This window comes from Pongo pygmaeus, chromosome 7 (assembly GCF_028885625.2).
Source record: "Pongo pygmaeus isolate AG05252 chromosome 7, NHGRI_mPonPyg2-v2.0_pri, whole genome shotgun sequence".
Taxonomy (NCBI): Eukaryota; Metazoa; Chordata; class Mammalia; order Primates; family Hominidae; genus Pongo; species Pongo pygmaeus.
This window is the reverse complement of record NC_072380.2, coordinates 28,985,377-29,010,556: the sequence shown is the minus strand read 5'-3', so window position 1 is coordinate 29,010,556 and position 25,180 is coordinate 28,985,377. Positions and strand designations below refer to the sequence as shown.

At 39.4% G+C, this 25,180-nt stretch overlaps 2 protein-coding genes across 22 annotated transcripts in view; one reads left to right on the top strand and one right to left on the bottom strand.

The window, feature by feature from the left end:
* Window positions 1-2,317, bottom strand: part of HMBOX1 (homeobox containing 1) — a 175,269-nt gene extending 172,952 nt beyond the window's left edge. For 4 of the 20 annotated variants that reach the window (XM_054499495.2, XM_054499498.2, XM_054499500.2 and 1 more), the window contains exon 1: window positions 2,009-2,139. The gene's annotated coding sequence lies outside the window, so the exon portion shown is untranslated. The other 16 variants (XM_054499493.2, XM_063669393.1, XM_054499497.2 and 13 more) reach the window with 10 other exon arrangements.
* Window positions 1,868-25,180, top strand: part of INTS9 (integrator complex subunit 9) — a 118,948-nt gene continuing 95,635 nt past the window's right edge. Inside the window, exons 1-2 of one of the 2 annotated variants that reach the window (XM_054499491.2) lie at window positions 1,868-2,079; window positions 2,679-2,814. In XM_054499491.2, the coding sequence (XP_054355466.1) occupies window positions 2,806-2,814 (9 nt within the window). In that variant the 5' untranslated portion in view covers window positions 1,868-2,079; window positions 2,679-2,805. The remainder of the gene's footprint in view (window positions 2,080-2,678; window positions 2,815-25,180) is intronic. The other variant, XM_063669390.1, reaches the window with a different exon arrangement.

Genomic DNA, 25,180 nt, shown 5'->3' with positions numbered 1-25,180 from the left:
TGTGAATGACCAACAGCAAAAATTTCAAATCAATGGTTAGAGGACATACCATAAAATTACACACTCTATCAGTGTGGTTTTCAGTTATCATAGAATCTAAAGGTCCCTTACTGATGATAGGTGGCAGATTCAAGAATTGATAAGTTTGGGGAATATGTTCAATTCTCAACAGTCGAAATAGAAATTATGCCAATGTCTTTATTTTAAAAATCCGTTACATTAAAAAAATTGTCACATAAGGATTACTGAAGAACTTAATAAGTACAAAATATGTGACCTTAAATTCTCCTAGTGTGTTATTAAATATTAAAAACTGTGAGAAGAGATGTTGCAATCCTTTCCTTTTTAACTCTAATTGAAATTTGAAAAAAAATTTAGAATTCAAATTTCCCAACTCTGACTTAGAAACATAATTCAGCTAGATCAAGCAACTTAATTGCACAATTTTAAAATAAGTTTAATGCAAAGCACTGCAATCCTGATGTGATAATTACCTGCGGCATAAATGCAAAATAATAAATGCATTTAACGATGCATTTTATGGTAAAACCACAAAAAGCACAACAATATTAGCACAAACTAAATAAAAAGACACAGGCGGTATTATGTCCAACAGAAAGAGAAATTTTGTACTAAGCCAAGAAAGAAAGGAAGGACTTGAAGGAAGGAAGGAGGGAGGATAGGAAGGAAGGAAGAGGGAAGGAAGGAAGAGGGAAGCCAGAGGTTTCTATACCTGCAGGATACTAGGATACCAGAGCTAGTCACATCACTCTACCCTATATGATACATGGGTGATTTTTTTTAAGCTTCAGCGTAAATAAAAACAGTAATCACTTTATACCATTCAACTTTACATAGTGTTATCTTTAATGCCAACTGCATTCTTCCCTTTACTCACCCAACGCTTCTTCACTGTTCCATTCCACCAGCTTTCATGCAAATGCAAGACAGAACAGGGTGGAGTAGAAGAAAAATACAAGCAGCGCCTTTCGGCGCACCCCCTCTCCCGCAAATAATTTCCAACAGTTCCTCCTACTACGAAAATAAGTCGCCCTATCTCCAGATACACAACAGGCATTCCGTCTCCTTAGTAGACACACATAGACGCGTACACAATCCAGCACTCCCGACCCCCACCCCAGGCCCCCCGAATCTTCAGCAATTATTCATCTAATTCACACGAAGACAAGATACCTCTACCTACTGTTTCGGGGTGAAGGTGGGTGGAGGACGCCTTTCAAAGTAGCCCCAATAGTGTAACCAAAACACGGTTCCGGAATAAAATATTAAGAAACACTTTTCCTTTCCCACCTATCTACCGACTTGAGGATGCAAAAAATCCATCTCCACATCACACCATCTCTACAGTTCTCGTGGCTGGAGTTTGGGGTGGAGATTCGTCCAGGGGAGGGGGCGGAGGCGAGTGGCGGAGTGTGAGCGGGCGACGGGACACAAGCGAGTTGCTGAGCCCGGCTCCCTCGCACCACGTCGCCAGCCCAAACGCCCAGCACCAGGACCTCACGCCCGCCCCTCAGCCCAGGCCCAGAGCGAGCGAGGACTCGCGCTAACTTCCCATCTACAGACACCGCTCCAAGACGAGCAGACCACACAAGTACACGTCACACAGTTTAAACACACTTACACACCCCCAAACAAACCAACACACCTGCAAATCACCTCACAGTTTCCAGAACTCCATACTGGAGACCCCACCTCCAGGATTCAAACCTTCCACTCATAGTAGAGGAAACCAGAAGAGTTGGAGGACAGTCGACGCCTTTCCAGTACCGGCCCCCACGAACTGCCCCACCCCACAGCCCGCGTCTGGGTTACCCACTCGGAAGCCCCCTGCTTCCTCCCTCCTCTCAGTCCGGCCGCTAACGAGACCCATCCCCAGCGTCCGCTCACTTCCTCCCCAAAACCCCTCCAAAAAAAATTGTTTTAAGTGAAGAGAAAGAAGTGAGGAAAGAGACTTGAGGTAGTCCAGCTTCAAAACCGCTCGACTCACCTCAGAATCCTCGCTGAGTTCTCTCCGCCCGGCACAGCCCCCTCCCCAACGTCCCAATACGAAGGGCTGAGGTAGGGAGGAGGGAAAGCGGGAGGGGGAGGGGTGTCTTCCGCGTGGGGCGCCCGTCGGGAGGGGACTGGGGAGGGGTTGAGGCCGGCGCAGGAAGAGGAGAAGGGGGAGGGGAGGCCCCTATCTCCCAGTCTCCCCCTGAAAAACCTCCCTTGTCTCAATCACATCAGACTGACTGTCTTTGTCTGGCTGACAACCGCCATATTGATATCAACAGCCCCGCTCCCACCTGCTGCCGCCGGGCATCCCTGGGAGTTGTAGTTCCTGCCTCCCCTGAGTAAAATTGCGGAGCCCGGCGCCTAGAGGCCCAAGGGAACTACAACTCCCAGCAAGCCCCGTGCCCATCCGCCTTCCCCTTGGGAGGAGGGGAAAGGGGAGTTGGAGACGTCGGGACTACACATCCCAGAACACCATGGGCCCCAGGCCAGTAAGGGGGACGTGATATCATGCTGGGGTGGAGAGGGAGGATGCATTGGCGGCTGGGATGAATTTGAGCTGACGGAAGGAGGTGTTCGGAGAGGAAAGGGAGGAAAAGGAAAGGCGACCACAGTTCCCATGATGCCTGGAGGGGAGACTACATTTCCCATTATTCCCCTGGAAGGGACGTGAGGATGAAAGACTGCAAGTCCCGCGATGCTCTCGGCTGGCAGGTGGCGGAGATTGTACCGGAAGACGCTTCGTGGGTTTGAGGAGTTCAGTGACTGCTATTGAACCACCAAAAGTCCATTATGAAACTGGTGAGTCTTCGCTCCTAGGTCAGAGGGCAAAGGTGATGCTATAACCTTTTGGACCTCTTTTTTTCCTACGTTGGCCAGGGAATCGTCGTACAGGAGGGGTAGCAATTATTGAGCTGGAAAGTGGAGTGGGCTAAGGAAAGCTGCTTTTTGTTGTTGAGAAGGTTTGAATTCCCTCTCCCCCCTCCCCATCCCTTCCAGGAGGTCTTTTTTCACTCGTTGGTGGGTCTTTTTGTTCAGACAAGACGTTGACTCTGTCACAGTCCTTCGCCTATGAACTCTGTGGGCTCTGTTAACCAGGTTTGGACGTCCTGGCTCCCACGTGAGGGTTATAATAGGCTGTTAACAATCCCTTTCCATTCGATTGGCGCTTGAGTATCCTGTCTCCCTACTGTTGTTGAGACTAGCTAGATTTAAGCAGACAGTAAAAGACATTCGGCAGAACGTAATCACTTATTAAATATCCTGTTATATAGACTCCTCACTGCCCTTGGAATTCAGGACGAGGTCAGAGTGTGGAGAAGTTGAGTCTTAAACCCTGCATGGGGTTTAGATGGGCAGAGAAGTGTTATATGGTATTCCATTCTAAGACTGTAGGGACTGCATGAGCCAAGGCTGAATGAAGCGTGCCCGGTATACCTGAAGTCTTAACATCACACAGCTCAAGCACCTGGTTAGTGGAGGCTTCTCAGACCTTTGATTTGAGCCATTTGACTCATTGTGCACACAAGTCTAACTAGTTTATTCCAACTCGATTCAATTAGTAATAACATAGTGTAGAAAGGCAGGTGTGAAACACTGTTTTTCAACCTTTTAAAACCCATATTCATGCAGCCAAGTTATTGTCAAGCTTTACTTGAGGCAGGAGAATCGCTTGAACCCGGGAGGCGGAGGTTGCAGTAAGCCGAGATCGCGCCACTGCACTCCAGCCTGGCAACAGAGCGAGACTCTGTCTCAAAAAAAAAAAAAAAAAAAATTATTTTTTACCATTTATATAATTATCTGAGCATGCTTTGCCAAACCACACAACCCACCTACCCTCATCTTGATAATCATTGTGCTACAGGCATATACTCTGCAAAGCCAGCTGTTTTCTGCGAAGTCAGAGAAAGTATTAAAAGTGGATTCAATTCCGAAATTGTCTCCGTATAAAGCTGTTTATATAAGGGGAAGGATGCGGGTCACTAAACCTTGTGAATAGCAACTTACCCCTGGGTCAGTGTGTTACACATTTAATAATGCAGAATTAAAAGTCATAGCCGTTGCCCTACAGAAGCATGCAACCTAAGAAGACGATAGAAAAGTAAATCAAAGTTATTATTTATTTATTTAGAGACAGGGTCTGGCTTTGTGGGGCCCAGACTGGAGTGCAGTGGCGCGTTCTCGGCTCACTGCCACCCCCACCTTTCGGGCTCAAGCGATCCTCTCGCGTCAGTCTCCCCATATAGCTGGGAATACAGGCGCGCACCACTGCACCCTGCTTATTTTTTTGTAGAGATGGGGTTTTACCATGTTGCCCAGGCTGGTCTCAAACTCCTGGTTTCAAGGTATCTGCCCACCTCGACCTTCCAAAGTGCTGGAATTACAGGCATGAACCACCATGCCTGGTCCGAAATTATAATTCACTGTGTTCATGGTAAAATAGTGGCGTGTTCAGGGTTTTGGGAATTCAGAGAACAGAGGATTGGGGAGGTCAGGGGGCAGCTTCCTGGAAACGTGACTCTTGAACTGATAAGAAGGATAAATAAGCCAGGGTCTTCCATGAAAGAGGTCAGCTTATAGGAGCATAAGAGCTTGGTACCTTATGGCTGAAGCATGGACCCTGTGTTCTCAATAAAGAGCAAATTATATTTAGTGTGTTCAGTTTAAGAAGGCAGGGAAGTGTGAAATAGTTTTTCCCATAACAACTCATTAGTGAGGGTATCAAAAAGCCAAGGTTTACTTTACATATATTTTAATTTGCTCATGAAATCCTCCTGCTTAATTTATTTAGAAATATGAAACCGGGGAAAAGAAAAAAGTAAAAAAGTGGAAAATTATTTTTTCCATTAAGAACCAAAGATGTCTCAGAGGAAAAGGAAGTATTCTATTGATACTCATACTCCCTCTTTACTTTGCAACTATGTATTACATACTAAAATTTATGTGGTAGTTGATAGATAAATGTAATTGAGAATTCCCATCAACATACCAAAAGCATTGTTGCTCAGTAGGTTAAATTGGTGTGTCATGCCTCCAAATGGTTGGAATAAGTCCTCCTGTGGCCTAAAAGTTTTAATTTTGTGTACTGCTTCAGAAATATGTAATAGGCTGTGTTTTAAATTTATAATTATGAAACAAAAATACATTTTGTTTAGCATTTTCTCATTTTTGAGATTCACTTTCCAGAGTACCCTTCCCACACACAATCTATGACCACCTCTTATTGATTCTACTTCCTAAATGAAGCTTTCTTAAATAGGTTCTATTTCTCTCCAATCCAACTAGAATACTGTCTTTGTAATTGGAATTCAACAAGACCCCTTATCTGGTCTCCCTGCATTCAGTCTTAACCCTCTCAAATTCATTCTTTCCTCTGCATCCGGAAGTTGTTTTAATTGCAGAGTTCCACGAAACCCTCTCAGTATCTTCCTTTGCCCTTAGGATAACTTCCTGCACTTAACTTGGTTGAATGTGTTCCATTGCCTGCCTCACTCTTTTTTGCCTGGCTAATTTCTTCATATATTTCAGATCTCTGTCTAAATAACACTTCTTCAGGGCCTCCTTGAATTAAGTACCCCTGTTATATGTTTGATGGCATACTTCGTATTTGTAGCACTTGTAATTATTGGCCTGTGTCTGTCCTCCCCCATGTAGATTCTGTGTAAATAATTGGTAAATAATTTCTGAAGGTTTATCAAGGTCTGTGGATACCCTTGAGAAAAGATGAAAGAGTGAAATTAAAGAGATTACAATAAGCAGTAACCATTGAAGTAAAAAAGGAATGATTGCTACCTTTTATAAAGCAATTATTGTGTGCCAGGCAATGTGCTATTTGCTATGTAGTTTCCCATTTAATCCTTTGATCCAGGTGACAGTATTCCCATTTTACAGACAAAAAATGTGAGCTTCAGGGAGGTGAAGTAAGTGGCTTAAAGTTAGCATGGATTAAAAATGATAGAGCCAAGATCGAAACCCAGGTTTCCCTGTTATTTAGTGAGGGTAGGAACTCCAGCACCCTGCACCATGCCTAGGTTATCTCTTAAAAAAAAAAAAAAGAAGGTGGAGTGCATACAGAAAATGTATTCAAGGCTATTTTTAAAAATTAGCTTTAAATGCAAGTGTGGGTCAATTAAGATCTTCAGGCCAGGTGCAGTGGTTCATGACTGTAATCCCAGCACTTTGGGAGGCTGAGGCAGGCACATGGCTTGAGATCAGGAGTTCTAGACCAGCCTGAGCAACGTGGCAAAACCTGTCTTCACAAAAGATACAAAAATGTAGCTGAGCGTGGTGGCATGTGCCTGTAGTCCCAGCTACTTGGGGGGCTGAGGCAGGAGGATCACTTGCACCTAGGAGGTCGAGGCTGGAGTGAGCTGTGATGGCACCACTGCATTCCAGCCTGGGTGACAAAATGAGACCCTATCTCAAAAACAAAAAACAAAAAAAATGTTTTTAAGGTTATTGGTTAAAAAAAATTTTTTGTTAAGTTTGGGAACATTCTTGATGAGCTAAAGGCCCCCATATCAGAGCATACTAATTTGGTGCTGAAGTTAGTATTTTTTATATTCCAAATTTAGCTCCTGTGATACCATTTAAAATTCTCTAACTTTGCAAATCACCCTCTTGGTGGCTTTTCACACACCCACATGAAAACAGTGGATGCTATTATAACATAATATTTGGGTATCTCCTTCTTAGATACCAACTCAGGATTTCAATGGCTTTCCGTATTTATAACATGCAATATTCAGGCAGCTTTATTTAACTGAAGAAAACTCATTGGCATTTTCAGTTAACCAGAATCATTTTAGAAAGCAGAGGAAAATTAGAAATATATCTTTTAAATTAGCACATTTTAGGGCACGTTCTGTTATTTGTATAGATTGAGCCTAATTGGGTACCCTGATGGCCAGTTCAGCTAAGGATAGAAACTGGAATTCACAAAGGTCCTTACCGAAAGAACATGGAACAAAAAATTCTGAGCACATTGACAGAAATTAAGTTTGAAACATCATGGCCAGGAACCCAGTCATTTAAATAGATGAAGATTCAAGCGAATAAAATAGTCCGAAGCAGTTCAAGAATGCAGCCTGTGTGTTGTACTTCCTACAGATAGTACCTGAGATGGAGAGAATCTTCTGGCTTATTCAGTCAACAAAGATTTTTTACGCAACCACAGTATACCCTTGGCATTCACAGTTTTAATGCTTTCCATTTTAACCATTACATTTGACCCCTGTGACATGGAATTATTTATAATTTTGCTGAGACACAAATTTGAATGTGACTTTAAGATTAATGTTAATCCTTTGGGAGGGGCCTGAGTGCCTCAGAATCCATGGCGCTCTGCAGAGGCCGGCTTGTTAAAAGTCTTAAAGGAAGGTCATTTAAATGCTTGTTATACTATACTTATTAAATTTGAAGGAGAAAATTACATGCTGTAGTTGTGTTTACAAATTTTAAAACTTGAGAAGGCCACGAAATACATTCTTCAGTGGTCTTTGCTCCTTTGTTCAAAATGCTGTTTCATTTCTACTGGCTCAAACTTTTAACTTGCCATTTCTCCTGGGAAAACAGATGGAGCAAAGAAATGAATTCATGGACTGCTCCCAGTGGAAGACAAGTAAAACACCGAGTGCAATTGTAGATTATGTAGAAGATTGCTTGAAAGGGGCAAATCCTGCCCCAATGTCAGTTTAAGAAATCATTAGAAAGGGGCGTGGGTAATCCTCACCTTGGATCTGAGAGTGTTGGATTCTTCCTCCAATTTACATGGTTGTAGAATCCTGTTGGCTTCCTAGGTTGTACATGAAAACAGGAAATCTCGGGCTGTAAATTACAAGCCCTCAACATTTTACCGGTGCTTGATTCAACTATTGCAGTACAAATTGTTAAAATGTCAGCTTGACTTCACTGTTTTTCTGTTTTTCTTTGCTGGTTGATAAGAGTGCCCTCCTGTGTCTTTAGGATGTAATGTCATTTCAAGCTTTTCAAAGGTCATATTTTATCATAACCTCAATAGGTTTTTTCCTTCATGATTTCCTCAAACTCTGAAAAGCTGCGTGTGACATAAGGCTAAATTACATACCTTGCTCAGTAATGCTCTGTGATAAAGATGGATATTTTACTCTTAGGCATTTCAGAGTCCAAAATTATTATTCTGAAGATTAAATCTTTTATACTTAACAAGACAAAAAAATATATCGGGCCAAGCACAGTGGCTCACACCTGTAATCCTAGCACTTCAGGAAGCTGAGGAGGAGGATCGCCTGAGCCCAGGAGTTCCAGACTAGCTTGGGCAACATAGTGAGACCCTGTCTGTACAAAAAAAATTAAAAATTAGCTAGGCCTGGTGTCTTGTGCCCGTAGTCCCAGCTACTCAGTAGGCTGAGGTAAGAGATTTTCTTGAGCCCAGGGATTTGAGGTTACAATGAGCTGATTGCACCACTGCACTCTAGCCTGAGTGACAGAACAAGGCCCTGTCTCCAACAAAAAAAAAAAAAAAAAAAAAAAAGATACACTGATGACAGACTTTTGGTAGTAATAGTTGAATTGAAAAAAAAAAAAAAATCTGGCTTAGCTATGGTCAATCAGCAAAGCCAGAAGACTGTACTAATGGAAGTATTACAGCATTACTCTTGCTATAACCACGGTACCACAGTAGCATATTTGTTTTGTGACTGGTTTGCTCTGAGTACTCATATCCCTCTGGCATTTGCTCTGATGTTCAGCAATATTTAGTTAATAGTTCACAAGGGCCCAGGTTGCAGCATGGCCACCAAGTCATTCCACATGGAAAATACACTCCTGGTTTGCTGAACACTAGCAGAGGTCCAGGCATAAACCAACCCTCCATCATTCATGTATTTACTCAACAAACCTTCTGAACACCTGCTCTGTACCAGGCATTGCTCAAGATACTAAGCATATTGCAGTGAACAAAACAGATTTATTACCAGCCTATATGGAACGTGAAGCCTAGTGGGTTTACTGTCCAATTCAAACAGTATTACATTGAATGTCCTGATTAGAGATACCCTTGGGCTCAGGCTCAAATATTTTTGTTACATGTAATGGTCAAAACTGTATTTAATTGTGTCCAATAATATGCTTTCTGAACATTTTAACAGATAAGGCCAAATTGCTCACTAGTTTTCCATTGTACAGGTAGTATATGAGAATGCATTTTCCCCACCCTTGCCAATGATGCTGTTTCTTTACTTTTACTATTTGTCTTCCGAATGTAACTTTCTTCTTTGATCTATCCTCACATGCTCTCAGTCTACTATAGACTTCATCCGTGTTTAGTAAAATGTCCCTGGAGTAGTGATTGCAGACGTGGGACGATGTACCAGAAAGGGGAACACATTTCTTCAGATAAAAATATGGTGCCATAAGAATCTTCAAAAGGAAGCTTGTAAAAGATCTATGGTGTTGCTTTGGAAATGCCAGTGCATAGATGTAGGAATTAAGATGATGGTACTATGAGATCAGACAGATTGGAGAGGCAGCTGGGGAAGTGTGGGTAGATGGCAGAGGAAATCCCCTATACTCCCCAGAAAAGGGAAGGCCAGTGAGAGGAAGCCTGGAGTTGACACATCAGGCAGGGCTAAGAAAGGGGTACATGCCAGAAATTTGCAGAGATCGCAAGAAAAGGCAAGAGTAGGAAAAGAAAGGACAAGAAGGGAAAATAGAGAAGACCCTGCAAGAGAAAGGCGCTGGCTTGATAGTCGCAAGTTGCTCAGTGATCAAGACTAGTAACTGTGTGGTGGGAACTTTACTGTGAGAAAAACAACAGGTTTAAATGGCCCCTGATTTACCATGAATTTGAAGGAAATGCCTCAAAGATTTAAAATGTTTAAATTTATTGAAAGCACATTTGAATGAACTTTTAGCTCTCTCAAAGATAGGTAATCAGACAAATGATGTTCAAGAAAGCTATTCTTTAATAGGTATTGTAAAACTAACACCTTTTTTGGCTTTAGGGTAGTTTATTTCTCATCACTGATGTTTATGAAGAGGTGGGGGAGGTGTATAATAAGATATCTTGCATAATCCATTTCTCAGATTTATGGCTTAATCAGAGTCTCTTTTTCTAAATACAATATGTCTACATTTTTCTATGCCATTAAAATAAAGGCAAGCATAATGAGATATTCTAGCTTTATAAGTCTTCTTTCCTCTATTTTTCTCCAGCATGTGGAAATATGGGTAAAAAGCAGTAGTTTTAATATGTAAATGATATTATTATAGTTACCTTTTTTTTACATTGTTTAAACAGCTTTTTTGAGGTATAATATGTAATGTGTAAAATTCATGCATATAAAACAAAATTCAATGACTTTTAGTAAATTTCAGAGTTGTGCCTCATTCACCACGATCCAGATTTAGCACATTTCCATTACTCCAAAAAGATCTCCGTTACTACCTCCAGGCCTCGGCAACCACGAATCTATTTAATTTCTGTCTCGGTAGATTTGCCCTTTCTGGTCATTTTATGTAAATTAACTCATTTGATATGGGGTCTTTTGTGGCTAAGACATCTTTCATTTGGTGTAATGTTTCTGAAGTTCGTTCATGTGGTAGCATATATCAGTTGTTTCTTTTTTCTTGCTGAATAATATTTTCATCTATGAGTCCTGCATTTTGTTTATTCCTGCACCAGGTGATGGACATTTGAATTGTTTCTGCTTTTTGGCTGTTATGACTGTGTGGACATAAGTTTTCATTTCTAATTTCTCCATGTTTTCACTTCTTTTTCTTGCGTGATTGTACTAGCTAGACCCTCTAGTACAATGTTGAATAGAGGTAGTACAAGCAGGCATCATTGATTTGTTCCTCATCTTATGAAGAAAATATTCAGTTGTTCACTCATAAATATGATGTGAACTGTAGGTTTTTCATAGATGCCCTGTATCAGGCTGATGATATTCCCTTCTATCCAGCTTGTTGAGTGTTTTTATCGTAAATGGGTCTTGGATTTTGTCAGATGCTTTTCCTTCATCTATCAAGGTGATCATGTGGTTTTTGTCTTTATATTAATATATTACTTTAATTGAATTTTGAATGTTAAACCAGACTTGCATTCCTGGAATAAATTCCACTTGATCATGGTGTTTAATCTTTTGTATATATTGCTGGATTTGGTTTGCTAACATTTTGTTGAGGATGTTTGTGTATATATTCATGAAGGATATTGGTCTGTAGTTCTCTTGTGATATCTTTGTTTGACATTGGTATCAGGTAATATTGTTCTCATAGAATGTGTTGGAAAATGTTTCCTCCTCCTCTGTACCTCCTCTGTGTTCTACAAGAGTGTATGAAGAATTAGTATTGTTTCCTCTTTAATTTTTTTTTTTTTTTTTTTTTTTTTTGAGACGAAGTCTCACTCTGTCACCCAGGCCAGAGTGCGGTGGGCAATCTTGGCTCACTGCAATCTCCACCTCCCGGGCTCAAGTGATTCTCATGCCTCAGCCTCCAGAATAGCTGGTACTACAGGTACCTGCCACCACACCTGGCTAATTTTTGTATTTTTAGTAGAGACAGGGTTTTTCCATGTTGGTCAGGCTGGTCTCGAACTCCTGACCTCAAGTTACCTGGCCGCCTCGGGGCTTCCCAAAGTGCTGGGATTACAGGCGTGAGCCACCGCGCCTGGCCCAACATTTTTTTTTAAGTGAACTATACAAGAGGTTTTTTGTTTTTTGTTTTTTTTTTTTTAAAAAAAAAAAAAAAAAAAACAGTGAAGGCCAGGCACAGTGGCTGACACATATAATCCCAGCACTTTGGGAGGCCAAGGTAGGAGGATCACTTGAGCCCACAAGTTTGAGTCCAGCCTGGGCAACACAGTCAGACCCTGTCTCTACAAAAAAAACAATTTTTTTTTTTTTAGCTGGATGTGGTGGCACACACCTGTAGTCCCAGCTACTCAAGAGGCTGAGGTAGGAGGTCCACTTGAGCCCAGGAGGTTGAGGCTGCATCATCACTCGACTGCACTCCAGCCTGAGCAACAGAGTGAGACCCTATTTCAAAAAACAAAAACAGTTAAATGATTCCCTCCCACTCTTTCACTCTTTATCCTCCTTTCCAGGAGCAATCTCAGTTATCAGCTCCCTTTGTATTTTTCAAAGATATTCTGTGGATTTTCGTACACGTATATAGTTTTCATCCCTATTTTATTTTTTACAAAAATAATGAGATATTATCCACATTGGTTTGGCATATTGATTTTTCTTTTTTAAGTTAGAGATGTGTCTTTAAGATTATTTCATATAAATATCTAGAACTACCTCATTTTATAAGACTGCATACCTGTACCTAATGAACAGAATCTGCATTTAACAAGATCCCAGTTCTTTTGGTTTCAAGATACTTTTCTTCTGAACAATGAAATATTTTCAATACTGCTTTCAAATATTTTTAGAAAATATTTCTAACACACTTTGTATTTTCATTGCTTGTAGGAAGCATTTAGAATTGTGGATATTTGCCTGAAAGATATTGTTCCACCACCTACACCCTCCCCCAACTATTTTAAAAATCATTCATTATTAAAGTTTAGGGCATGGTTTTTGTTGCTGATTGAAAACATAATTATGAAACGTGTCAATATATCTCAAAAATACATTCATACTGTTGCTAAAAGAAAAACCAGTTGCATAGTGTTCTGTTGTTTAAATATACCATCATTTATCTAACCAAACTTCTATCAATTAACATTGTTTCCAGTCTCTTGCAATTACAACTCACATTTTACAGATTATCTCCTTTCTGAGCCTCTTAGGGAGTACATCTGTAGCATACATTTCTACTGGTGAAATTGATGGTTCAAAGGGTATATGCATTTTTTATTAAGGTTTATTGCAAAAATGCTCCCATAGAGATTTATCAAATTGCAGTTGCCAGTAGCATATCCTAATACTTACCACTACAATGTAATGATCAAACTTGTTTTTTTCTCACTGAAAAGTGAAAAAATATTATGTCGTTATATTTTAAATTTGATTTTTCTCACATTTTGTATGCAATATGGAGCATATTTTTATATATTTATAAAAGCATTTGTATTTCCGTTTCCTGCTCAGTTCTCTTCCTCTTGATCTATTAATATTCCGGTAGTAAACTATTTTACCCTATGTAGTTCTGGAGTATATTTTAATATCTTATAGTATTTGTTCCTGTTCATTGCCCTGTGCCTCAGAATTTTCCAGGCTGCTCTCAAACATTTATTTTTTTGTATAAAACTTAGATTTTTACATTTTGTATAAATTTAGAATTATTAGTTTCCAGTAAAATCCTTCTTGTGTTTTTATTGGGATCAGATTGAATTTATAAAATTTAAGGAGAGAATTGACTAATTTCTTTTACTGTATCATAGAGTCTAAGAATAAGACGTCATTTCCTTTATTTCTTTTTTTAAATGTTTCTTTGTAGCATTTTAAAACCTTTTGTTAATATAGCTTTTAGATATTTCTTGTTAAATCTATATCTAAATACTTTATCTTTTTGATTGTTACTGAAACTGAAATCTTTTCCTGTGTGGTTTTCATATAAGGAGGCTATTTATTTCTTGTGTTCACTACCCAGGCCCCTTGTTGAATTTTAATTTTTAATACCTTTTCCAGTTGATTCTCATGGGTTTTCCAGGTGCATAACTTTGCAGATTTTTTTTACACTTCATTTCTTTCTCTGATGTAATTGCAGTGGTTTATACATGCAGAATAATTTGGAATAGGAGTTTTGGTAGTAGGCATCTCTGTTCTATTTCTGATTAGAGTGGGCATGCTTCTTAAACTTATCACGTCACTGTGATACTGACTTTTGGCTTGAAATTTTTATATATTTTAATTTACATGCTGTAGCTGGCTGCTTTCTTGTTCCTTAATTTTCTAGTCATTAGTAAAGTGAGACTCTTTTACATAGCCTAACAATAAGTTATTTTTCTAAAGAGAAAATGTATTTGTGTTTTATTGTGTGTCCTAGGCAGTTAATTATATCTTGTAAGCCCTTTCCAGACTTTTGAGTAAACAATGAATTTTATAACTTAAAGTCTTAGGTGGTGCATAGCAGACTCATAGAAATAATAGATTTCTACACATGATCCTAGCCAAAACACAGGGAAGAAATGAGTAATAGATTTCTATGACCTTAAAAGAAAATTGCAAGGTTTCCTTGGAAAACAGAACAGCCAGAAATAGTTTCTCTGTACTTCAGAGATAGGCCTGATAAACCCAAGAAATGTAAACAATCAATCTGTTAAAATAAACATAATGGCCACCCACACACCCCCCCCCAAAAAAAAATCTCTGTAGAAACAAAAAGGGGCTCAGAGCCCTAGGTGGTGACTTATTTTTAAATGGTTTTCGATTGAAGCTATGTATCCAGTAGGAGGAAACTGTTGATGACTATGTTGATGACTGTGTGATAGTTATAGCTAACAGATAAGAGAAGCAATAACAAAAATCCATTGTTTGGCTATACAATTGAACAAATGTTATTAAATGCCTATCTTGTACAAAACATTCTCAGTGCTCTGAGACATAAAGATGAATAAGACATAGATCCTACCTATCAGTAACTCACTATTGAACAAACTGTGTATATTCAATGTATGTGATTGAGAATATAACGTTTTGGTGACAGCCTTTGATACAGGCAGTGGGGACCTATGTAAGGTTAGGATTATAGAAGATTAATCTCATCAGGGGTGGGTAGGGGGAGGGAGAGCATCAGGAAGAATAGCTAATGGATTCTGGGCTTAATACCTAGGTGATGGGTTGATTTTTTGCAGCAAACCACGATGGCACACATTTACCTATGTAACAAACCTGTACATCCTATACATGTACCCTTGAACTTAAAAGTTGAAAGAAAAAAAAAAGATGAATTCCAATGGGAGAATCACAGTTCCCTAAAGAGGCAAAATCTGAACTGACATTGAAAAGTACTTTGATAAGTATTTTCAAGAAGGAGTGTTATATGTTATTACAAGTAGAAGGAACAGTTAAAGTAAAAATAATTTGGAGAAGTTCCATTTCCCCAGTGATGTATGTGTACAATTTATTATGTATTTTTTTTGCTTTGTAGTGCTCTGTAGCAGTGTGTACAAAAATGGATACATTTCCTCCAGTGACATCCTCCTATTTGGATAGTTCAGAATATCAACTACTGATATGGTTGGATCTGTGTCTCCACGCAAATCTCATCTTGTAGCTCCCATAATCCCCATGTGTTGTGGGAGGGATATGGTTGAATCATGGGGGCGGGTCTTTGCTGAGCTGTTCTCATGATAGCGAATGTGTCTCACAAGATCTGATGGTTTTAAAAAAGGGAGTCTCCCTGCACAAGCTCTCTCTTTGCCTGCTGACATCCATGTAAGATGTGACTTGCTCCTCCTTGCCTTATGTAATGATTGTGAGACCTCCCCAGCCACATGGAACTGTAAGTCCTCTTTTATAAACTGCCCAGTCTCAGGTATGTCTTTATCAGCAGTGTGAAAACGGACTAATACAGCTACTCATGAAATTAGTTTCATTATAATGTTATTAACATCTGAAAGATTTGTATATTTGATTGGAACAACAGATCACTCTAAGTGGGGCAGGGGCAGACCTAATAAATGTCTTAGAAGGGAAAGTTAGGCAAATTGAAGCAAAAGCATGGTGAGTTTTACTACAAGACTTAGTGGTTTGGACAGTAAAGAATAAGAATTATGGGGGTTTTCTGTTTTCCAGGAAAAGTTTCAAGGAAGTTTAAGAGTTTAAAGTGGCCGGGCACAGTGGCTCATGCCTGTAATCCCAGCACTTTGGGAAGCTGAGGTGGGCAGATCACGAGGTCAGGAGATCAAGACCATCCTGGCTAACACAGTGAAACCCCGTCTCTACTAAAAAAAAAAATACAAAAAATTAGCCGGGCGTGGTGGCGGGCGCCTGTAGTCTCAGCTCCTCGGGAGGCTGAGGTAGGAGAATGGCGTGAACCTGGGAAGAGGAGCTTGCAGTGAGCCAAGATCGCGCCACTGCACTCTAGCTTGGGTGACACAGCAAGACTCCGTCTCAAAAAAAAAAGAGAGTTTAAAGTATGAATTTTTAAACATGTAGAGCATTTAATTTTTTCCCTTTGGAAATCTGGGACCAAGGAGTTAAAAGAGCTTTATTTTACACAATTAAGAAAAACTGGAATGTGAAATCAAAAAGTATGACTTCATTGCAGTTAAAGAAAATATTTAGGAAAGTGACATATAATCAGAACAAGAAGAATTAGGGAGCTTAGCAAATGCATCAAAGCGAATTCCAAGTCAGAATTACCTACATAGGAGAAAAGATATTTTTTAGCACTTTACAGAAGACCTCGGAAGCAGTAACAGAATTCACAAATACACCAGAGGACAAAAGGCATCCCAACAATCAGTGGGACCAGTTGATGATATAGTATGAGAAGAATGTCCAGATATGAATAAGGAGGGAAGAGAAACCTTAAAGAATTCCTTGACTTTCATCTCTGTTGAGGAAGAGATAGTGGGCAGGGGGGAAGGGGGGATCCTCTTCTTCCAGAACTAATAAATACGTATTCTCAGTGACATCAACATGTTGAGTATAGACAAATTACTAGAAAGTATGTTGCAGTCCTCAGGGTGCTTGTTTGGTTTTAGGTATACTTTTCATTCAGTTCAACTAGCATAAGCTTTAAGCATACATACAGCTTGATGAATTTTTACCTATATATGCATCCATGTATTCATGATCAAAATTAAGATCCAGAACATTTCCACCAACTTTGTTTCCTTCCCAGTCAATAACTTTCCCTCCAGTTAATCACTATTCTGACTTACATCACTGTGTCTCACATTTGCCTATTTTTGAACTTCATTTAAATGGAACTATACCTTATGTCTTATTTGTGTCTGGCTTCTTTAACATTATGTTGACCTGAAAGTTTTAAAGGGTGAAATTGTTGAATATGTCACCTGTCTGCAAATAGCAACTTGGTAGAGGACTGACAAACTGCCTTTCATCCATAAATTCATCCATAAATCCATTATGGAAAATCTGCTCATAAAGATAAATTACCATCTTTATGTGGGGTTCTTCAGGAAACCTTAAGAAATTCAGTCTAGTGAAACCTATTTGTGTGCCTGGCAGGCTGCTGAGATTCAGTGGTAAACTGTCAGGCAATATAGTTGTTTTTCAAAAGAAATCAATCTGACTAAACTAATGAGAGTTCTTTCAAGGAACTAAGTAAAAGAAAGCTTCTATTTTTTTTTAACACATTTTTAGAAAACTTTTCTCAAAATAAAAATAACTGTTACAGAATCAATACTTATTACTGTAAGAAAAAATTTTCATAATATACTTCTGAATCCTGAGAGGTACAAAGAAAAAAATAAAAATCACCTGTAATCTCACCACCTCAAATAATCAGTCATTATGGTATACCTGCTAGGATGGGTGTGTGCAGTGATACCTTCTGTGTGAGTCACCCTAAAACTGTACATCAGTTAGGATTAGATTCAGCTCTGAATGACAGAAAGCCTGAAGTAATGGTGGCTTAAACAGGATAAATGTTTACATCTCTGTTGTATAAATGATGTGCTGAGTTAAATAGTCCAGGGCTGGTGTGGCAGGTCCAGGCTCTCCTGATAGCTTGTAGCTCCACCATCTGTAATCCATGACTTCCTCTTTGTGATCCAATATGACTACCAGCTCAGGCCATCATATCCCTATTCTAGCCAGTAGGAAGGAGGAAGGGACAAAGAAAGGCATGTCCTCTCTGATACTTTGAGAAAGTTGTGTACGCTACTTCTATTTATACCTTCCTGACCATTTTCTTACATGGCTACATCTAGTTGCAGTCAAGTCTAGCAAATAGTTTTTATTCCAGGTGGCCATAATTACAACTAAGACACGGATTCTAATTTAAAAGGAGAAGAGACATATAGATAATGAGAGACAATGCTCATAAGCTTTTTCATTTGGAACATTTATATAGTTCATTTTGAGTATGTTTACAGTATAACATTGTGTGGACATATTCTACTGTTAAACGTTTTGGTTTTTATTCCCTACTGTCCCACACAGTGCTGATAAAAATATACTGTTTAGATTGTTTGCACCCATCTAGTTACTGTATTTGCTTATTGTAAATTCCTAAGTGGAATTTCTTGTTCAAAGAGTATACATGCACATTTTAAACTCTGATGCAATATTGCTTTTTAGGACGGCTTTAGTTTTTACCCATAGAGTAAATGAGAGTTTCCATTTCCCCACAACCTCGTCTTTGGCTTCTTTGCCAACGTATGGACTGGGCATTTTATCTCAGTATAGTTTTAAATTACACTTTTATTTCTTCTGGGTTTCTGTTTTGCATTTCTGTTACATCTTTACATATGTTTTTTCACTCATTTGTATTTCATGAATTAACTGTGCTTTTTGCACATTTTTCTGTTGGAATCTTACTCATTTGTTAAAGCTCTTTGTATATTAAGGATATCAATTTTTTGTCTTGGTTTTATAAATATTATTTTCCCAGATAATCTTTTACCTTATTCAAAGTAGTTTTTCTCATAGAAGAGTCCTTAGTATAAGTAATCTAGTCTATCAGTATTTTCTCCCAGGATCATGGCTTTAGGATCATGCCTTAAAAGTTCTTTCCTGGGTCAGGCATGATGGCTCACACCTGTAATCCCAGCATTTTGGAAGGCCGAGGTAGGCGGATTGCTTGAGCCCAGGAGTTCAGGACCAGCCTGGGCAACATAGTGAGACTTCATCTCCACAAAAAATACAAAAATTTGCCAGGTATAATGGCTTGCATCTGTAGTCCCAGCTACTCAGGAGGCTGAGGTGGGAGGATTGCTTGAGCCCAGAGGGTTGAGACTGCAGTGAGCCGTGATCACATCACTGCACTCCAGCCTGGGCAATAGAGTGAGACCCTGTCTCAAAAAAAAAGTTCTCTCCTACCCCAAAATTATATTAAATATTTCCCTAAAATTTTAGAAATTCCCTGCTCAGATTCCATAATAAAGATTTTCAAAGAAGTATTTCATCATGGACCAAGGTAAACTGAAAATCAAAATTTAACTAGTTCCTCCAGTAAGTATGGCTCTCCCTTCTGCCTAATCTGTAGGATCAGCATACATTAGTAAAGAAGCTACTGCTTCCGTTCTGTCCCAAAGTCTCTACCAAATGGTAGAGGCAAATGGAAGCTCTTTCCTTTGCTGACTCCTGACTTATTACTGGTGAGACTAGTAAGAAGTTTTTCCATTGAAAAGCCTTTTCTCGGACCTAGTACTTAGCCAGTCAGCCTGGTTTTTGTGCCTACATAAATGCATGTGAATAACCCAGCATGAAGTAAGTGATTAATAAATGTTTGCTCTCTTTAAAAACTTAATTTATCAAAAGCTGTTTGGAAATCCATTTCTTTGAAAATCTGAAGTGACTAAAGGGGTGTAAACTTCTCCCCACCCCCAACTCTTGATCCACACAGAAGCATATTTGTTCAAAGATTGAAACTAGGCATGCTCTCCTCCTTGCTGAAATGTATTGTACCAGGCATCTTCCCCCTAAATATAAAACACCTTTGTCTGCATTGAAAGTCTGTTGAGTTAGGGAACCCCTTCCTGATTGTCTTCACAATTGTGACCAGGAACTCCCTAGTATTTCTGCTCTATGCTTTATGATTGATTTTGATGTCCAGATTTGTCTAAACCTTGAAACTTGAACCATTGCATTTATATGTGATTTGAAGAGAGAAAAAAAAGCATATTTCTAACATGCTAGAATAAATTCTTAGCTTACTCTTGAACCAACATACACTAATAAGTCTCCCTTCTTGATGCTGATCCTCTAGCCATTTACAAGTTTTACCATTTCATTAACCATTTTTCTTTCTTGCCAGTTGTCGTTGTTGCACATTTTCAGCAATTTGTATAAATTATATTGTCCTTAAAAACTTTGTTGCCAATAGAAACTTCTCTGGTAGTGACTCTTTATTCAAAAAAAAAAAAAGAGAAAAAAAGCTTTTTTCTGATTCTAAAAAAAAACACTGGTTAATGCTTAAAAGAAGTAGTAGTCAAGGATACAGAAGTATATAAGTAGAAAGTGAGAGTTCCAGTATGATCAACCACTCGCCCCTGTGGTAACCACTTCAATCAGTTTGGTGTGTGTGCTTACAGTCTTTTATACATACATATATATATGTAACAAACAGAGTCACATATATAGTTCCATGAACTTTTTTTCATCAACTATAATTACTTCTTAACATGTATTAAGTGCTGGTTCCAGATAGCCAACAATGTTGGTTCCGAAGGCAGCCCCTACCTGTTTTCCTTCCCTCGCCCTTAATGGTTTACTATCAACATTTCCACCCTTCCTGCGCTTCTGTTGGGGAAATTTTGCTTTTTATGACCACCCTCTGCTGCTTGTCTCATTTTCATGGAAAGCCAAGTAGAGGACAGGATGAGTGTGAGGGAGCAGCCCTAAGTGGCAGTTACTCAGCTGTATGTGATATCTAGCCACTCTTCAACCAGAAAGTGGCTTTTCTGTGTTCACCATGCATGCTACAGATTTTCTGCACAAGTGGAAAATTATCCTTCTCTTTTATCCAGCTGTGTAGTCAGTTTGACAGTGAGTATGATTGGCACATTTAACAGCTCTCCTGCGAGATGGAATCAAGACACAAAGTGGAAGAAAGTGAAAGATTACCAAATAAAATTGAAATGTATTTATAGAACTCTGATTGTTGGAGGGCCTGGCCCAAAATTCCTAGCAGGGGTAATTTGCCTCCAAATTAGGCAAATTTGGCTCAGTGGAAGCCAGAATCTCAAAATGGGGTAATATAAGGTAGGGATGCTCCCGGCCCCTCTGGGAACCTTATATGCCCTGTTAGGCCATGGAGTGTCTCCTAGTGAACTGCATTTACTGATGGCAGTGAATGTTTATACTTGGATGTGTTGGAGAAGAGAAAAGTTTACAAGCTCTGGAAGAACAGGGTTCCTTGTTTCTAAAAGAAACATTTAGGCTGGGCATGGTGGCTCAGACCTGTAATCCTAGCACTTTGGGAGGCCAAGGCTGGCGGATCACTCGCTGGAGCCCAGAAGTTTAGCACCACCCTGGGCAACATGGCAAAACCCCATCTCTATTTTAAACTTTTTGAAAGAAAATAATAAAATTTTTTTTAAAGGAAGCATTTAGATGATGTTGAAATTAGTTCCAGCTTGTGCATTGTATAGTTTTTTACATCTTCAGAAAGTCAATTTTTTTTTTTTTTTTGAGACAGAAGTCTCATTCTGTAGCCCAGGATGGAGTGCAATGGTGTGATCTCTGCTCACTGCAACCTCCGCCTCCTCAAGCTATTCTCCTGCCTCAGCCTCCCAAGTAGCTGGGATTAAAGGTATGTGCCACCACGCCCAGCTAATTTTTGTATTTTTAGTAGAGACGGGGTTTCGCCATGTTGGCCAGGCTGGTCTTGAACTCCTGGCCTGAGGTGATCCGCCTCGGCCTCCCAAAGTGCTGGGATTAGAGCCATGAGCCACCGTATCCGGCCCAGAAAGTCAATTATAAAGAGCACAGTGTCACAGACATGTTGGTGACAGGTTATATAAAAGAAGAGTTTTGACTGACCCAGTGAAATGGTGGAATAATGAGAAACAACATTTTTGTGTTAAAAGAAAGCTTAGAATAATCTAGTTAAATCTCCCCGTTTGTCAGATGAAGATATTTGAGACCCATAGAATTTAGGAATTCATTCAGGCTAATCAATATATCAGCAAAGTTAGAACTAGTAATTTATGCTGATGTCAAATGAGATATTGGATGATGTGATACATGGGTTGGTTAAATAGAAAACGGAAAAAATTGGTGATGTCATTTACAACTTACTTCATTAACACTATTGCCTATTAAAAAAAAAAGTTTCTTTATGACTGTGCAGTTCTCTCAAGCAAGAGTAAAGAGCTATTGGCATCAATTCAGCCTAGAAGTTATAGGTTACAGTACAGATAATTAAAGGCAGTTTCAACAGCAAAACTACTTTACAGTAAGAGAATCTTCTCACTGTTTTTGAATGGAAAGGAAAACCAACAAAAGAAAATTACTGCTTATGATGGATTGCAGGGCAATTTAATATTTTAATTTACTTGGGACCTTTATTGCATCAGTTAGCTAACTAATCTTCTTTGTTCAGAACCAGATTATAAACTCATCTGCATTCTTACCAATTCAAAATAAGGCCTTTTAGAGTATACCACCTCTGCAAAAAATAATAAGTCTTTAGGTCTCTGACAATGTCTTTCATACTGTGTAACACGGAGTGTATGCCGTGTTGGCTAACTGTACTGATTCCAGAGCTCACTGTCCAGGTTCAAGTCCTGGCACATTTTCTTAGAACTTTGGGATCATGTGAAAGTTTTATACTTCCTATACCTCGTTTTTTTCATCTGTAAAATGAGAAAATAATTCCTACCTCATGGCATTCTTGGGAGGATTATAAGAGTTAAAATATAAAGTTCTTACAGAGTACCCGATACCTAATAAACACCATAGCATAATAACTATACATATTTTAATTACTTTAAACAAGACTAGAGAAAAGAACATAGATGATGTTTTAGTCTATGGTTCTTTTTGCAAAAAAAAAAAGACTTGTTACCCAAAGTCAGTTCACTAAAATTCAATTTGTCATATTACCAAATTGCCAAATTTACTAATTTGCCAAATTTTTTTTAGGAAGTTCACAGTATTTCATACTGCTTTTAGAGATTTTTGTGAGATTAAGTTGGCTGGCTGTCATTTTGTTTGTATGGCCTATTTTTTTTTAATCTCAGCTCACTGCAACCTGCGCCTCCCAGGTTCAAGTGAGTCTCCTGTCTCAGCCTCCCAAGTAGCTGGGATTACAGGCGCACGCCACCACACCTGGCTAATTTTTTTTGTAGACGGAGTCTTACTCTGTCACCTAGGCTGGAGTCCAGTGGCACGATCTCCACTCACTGCAACCTCCGCCTCCTGGGTTCAAGTGATTCTCCTGCCTCAGCCTCCCGAGTAGCTAGGATTACAGGCACATGCCACGAGGCCCAGCTAATTTTTGTTTTTTTTAGTTGAGACAGGGTTTTACCATGTTGGCCAGGCTGGTCTTGAATTCCTGACCTCAAGTGATCCACCCACCTTGGCCTCCCAAAGTGCTGGGATTACAGGCATGAGCCACTGCTTCTAGCCTAATTTTTTGTATTTTAGTAGAGGTGGGGTTTCACCATGTTGCCCAGGCTGGTCTCCAGCTCCTGAGCTTGGGCAGTCCACCCACCTTGGCATCTCAAAGTGCTAGGATTACAGGCATGAGCCACCGCGCCCAGCTGGAAAGCAGATTTTTTTCTTTTTCTTTTCTTTTTTTTTTTTTTCTGTATTTTGTTTGTTTGTTTGTTTTTTTGACAGTTTCGCTCTGTCACCCAGACTGGAGTGCAGCGGCCCGATCTTGGCTGACTGCAAGCTCCGCCTTCTGGGTTCACACCAGTCTTCTGCCTCAGCCTCCCGAGTAGCTGGGACTACAGGCTCCCGCCACCATGCCCGGCTAATTTTTGTATTTTTAGTAGAGATGAGGGTTCACCGTGTTAGCCAGAATGGTCTCGATCTCCTGACCTCATGACCCGCCCGCCTCAGCCTCCCAAAGTGCTGGGATTACAGGCGTCAGCCACCGCGCCCGGCCAGCAGATTCTTAAAGTATTAGATTTGCTGAAACCTTAGCATAATATGATTTAATCTTGTTAGTAATAAATGTAACATTCAAAATGCATATTTCAAGATTGATAACCAAGAAACTCCCAAGGACTATATACATCAGTGAAAGGAGTACTAGGAAAATTTCATTTGTTTGCTCCTGGGGTCTGTAAGGAAGCTCGTCTCTGCAAGGAGCTTGGGCCAGTGCTTTGAGAGTGTTGAGAGTCTGATGTGTATGCTCCCCTTATAGTACAGATATTTAAGCTGAGAAATCAACATAAAATGGCCTCAAAATGGTGACATTTATTGCGGACCGGCCCCAACCCATTCCTCATAGAGTTCCCACAGAATTCCCACAAAGCCCTACTAAAAATGAGCTCACCATGCAAACTGTTAAAGGATCTGAAATCCGCCATGAGTTAGGATGAGTGGTCATAGTAAGACTACCAAGAACTTCAGAAAATCGTGTAACATGGAGACTCTTAATATGTGAAAGTGATTTAAAGGCATGTGTGAAGGAATGCAAACCTTTGAAAAGAATAAGATGCTGTTTTCAATAAGGCAAGAGGACTTTTCAATAAGGAAAGAGGACTTCTAGATTTGAAAAACATAGTCACTGGGAAGAAAATTTCGGTATTTAACCCATTGGTTAAATAGCAGATTTGACACCACTAAAGAAAGAATTAGCAAAATGTGAGATAAATCTGAAGAAAATACCCAGAATGCACTATACATAGCAAAAAAAAAAAAAAAGAAAGGATAGTTTAGTCACAGGGAAGGGGAGTAAAATGAAGCATTACCACATGCATTTAATAGGCATTCCAGAAGTAGAAACTAGAAAGAATGGAGAGAGGCCGTATTTAAAGTGATCATGGCTGACAGTATTTTTCACAGTTGTGAAAGACGAGTTCTTATGTGTTAGAAGCATAAACCAAAAGGAAAGTAAGTTATACCTCATACCCATGCACATCTTTTTGAAAAATCAGAGCACCAACAACAAAGAGAATATTTTAATAGCAGCTTAAAACACCAGCTAGACTGGCAGCAGATTTCTCCCCAGAAATCTTTGTAATTCTGTCAAATTTCGCTTCATATATTTTGAGGCTACATTGCTTGTACATAAGGGTCACAGTTATTATGTATTACCAGTGAACTGTTTATCATTATGTAATAATCTTTGTCTTAAAATCTATTTCCAGGTTTTTAAAAATTTTACTTATTTTTTCTTAGAGATGGGGTCTAGCTCTGTTGCCCAGGCTGGAGTGCAGTGGCACGATCACAGCACACTGTAGCCTTCAACTCCTGGGCGTGAGCAGTCCTCTTGCCTCGATCTCCCAAGTAGCTGGGCTATTTCTAAATAGGTTTCTAGGTTTATTTATAAATTGTATAGATATACCCACTTTTTTAATTTGGTGAATCATTGTCTAATGTGTTTTTTTTTAAATAAAATTTTATATCTGCACGGTTAAAAA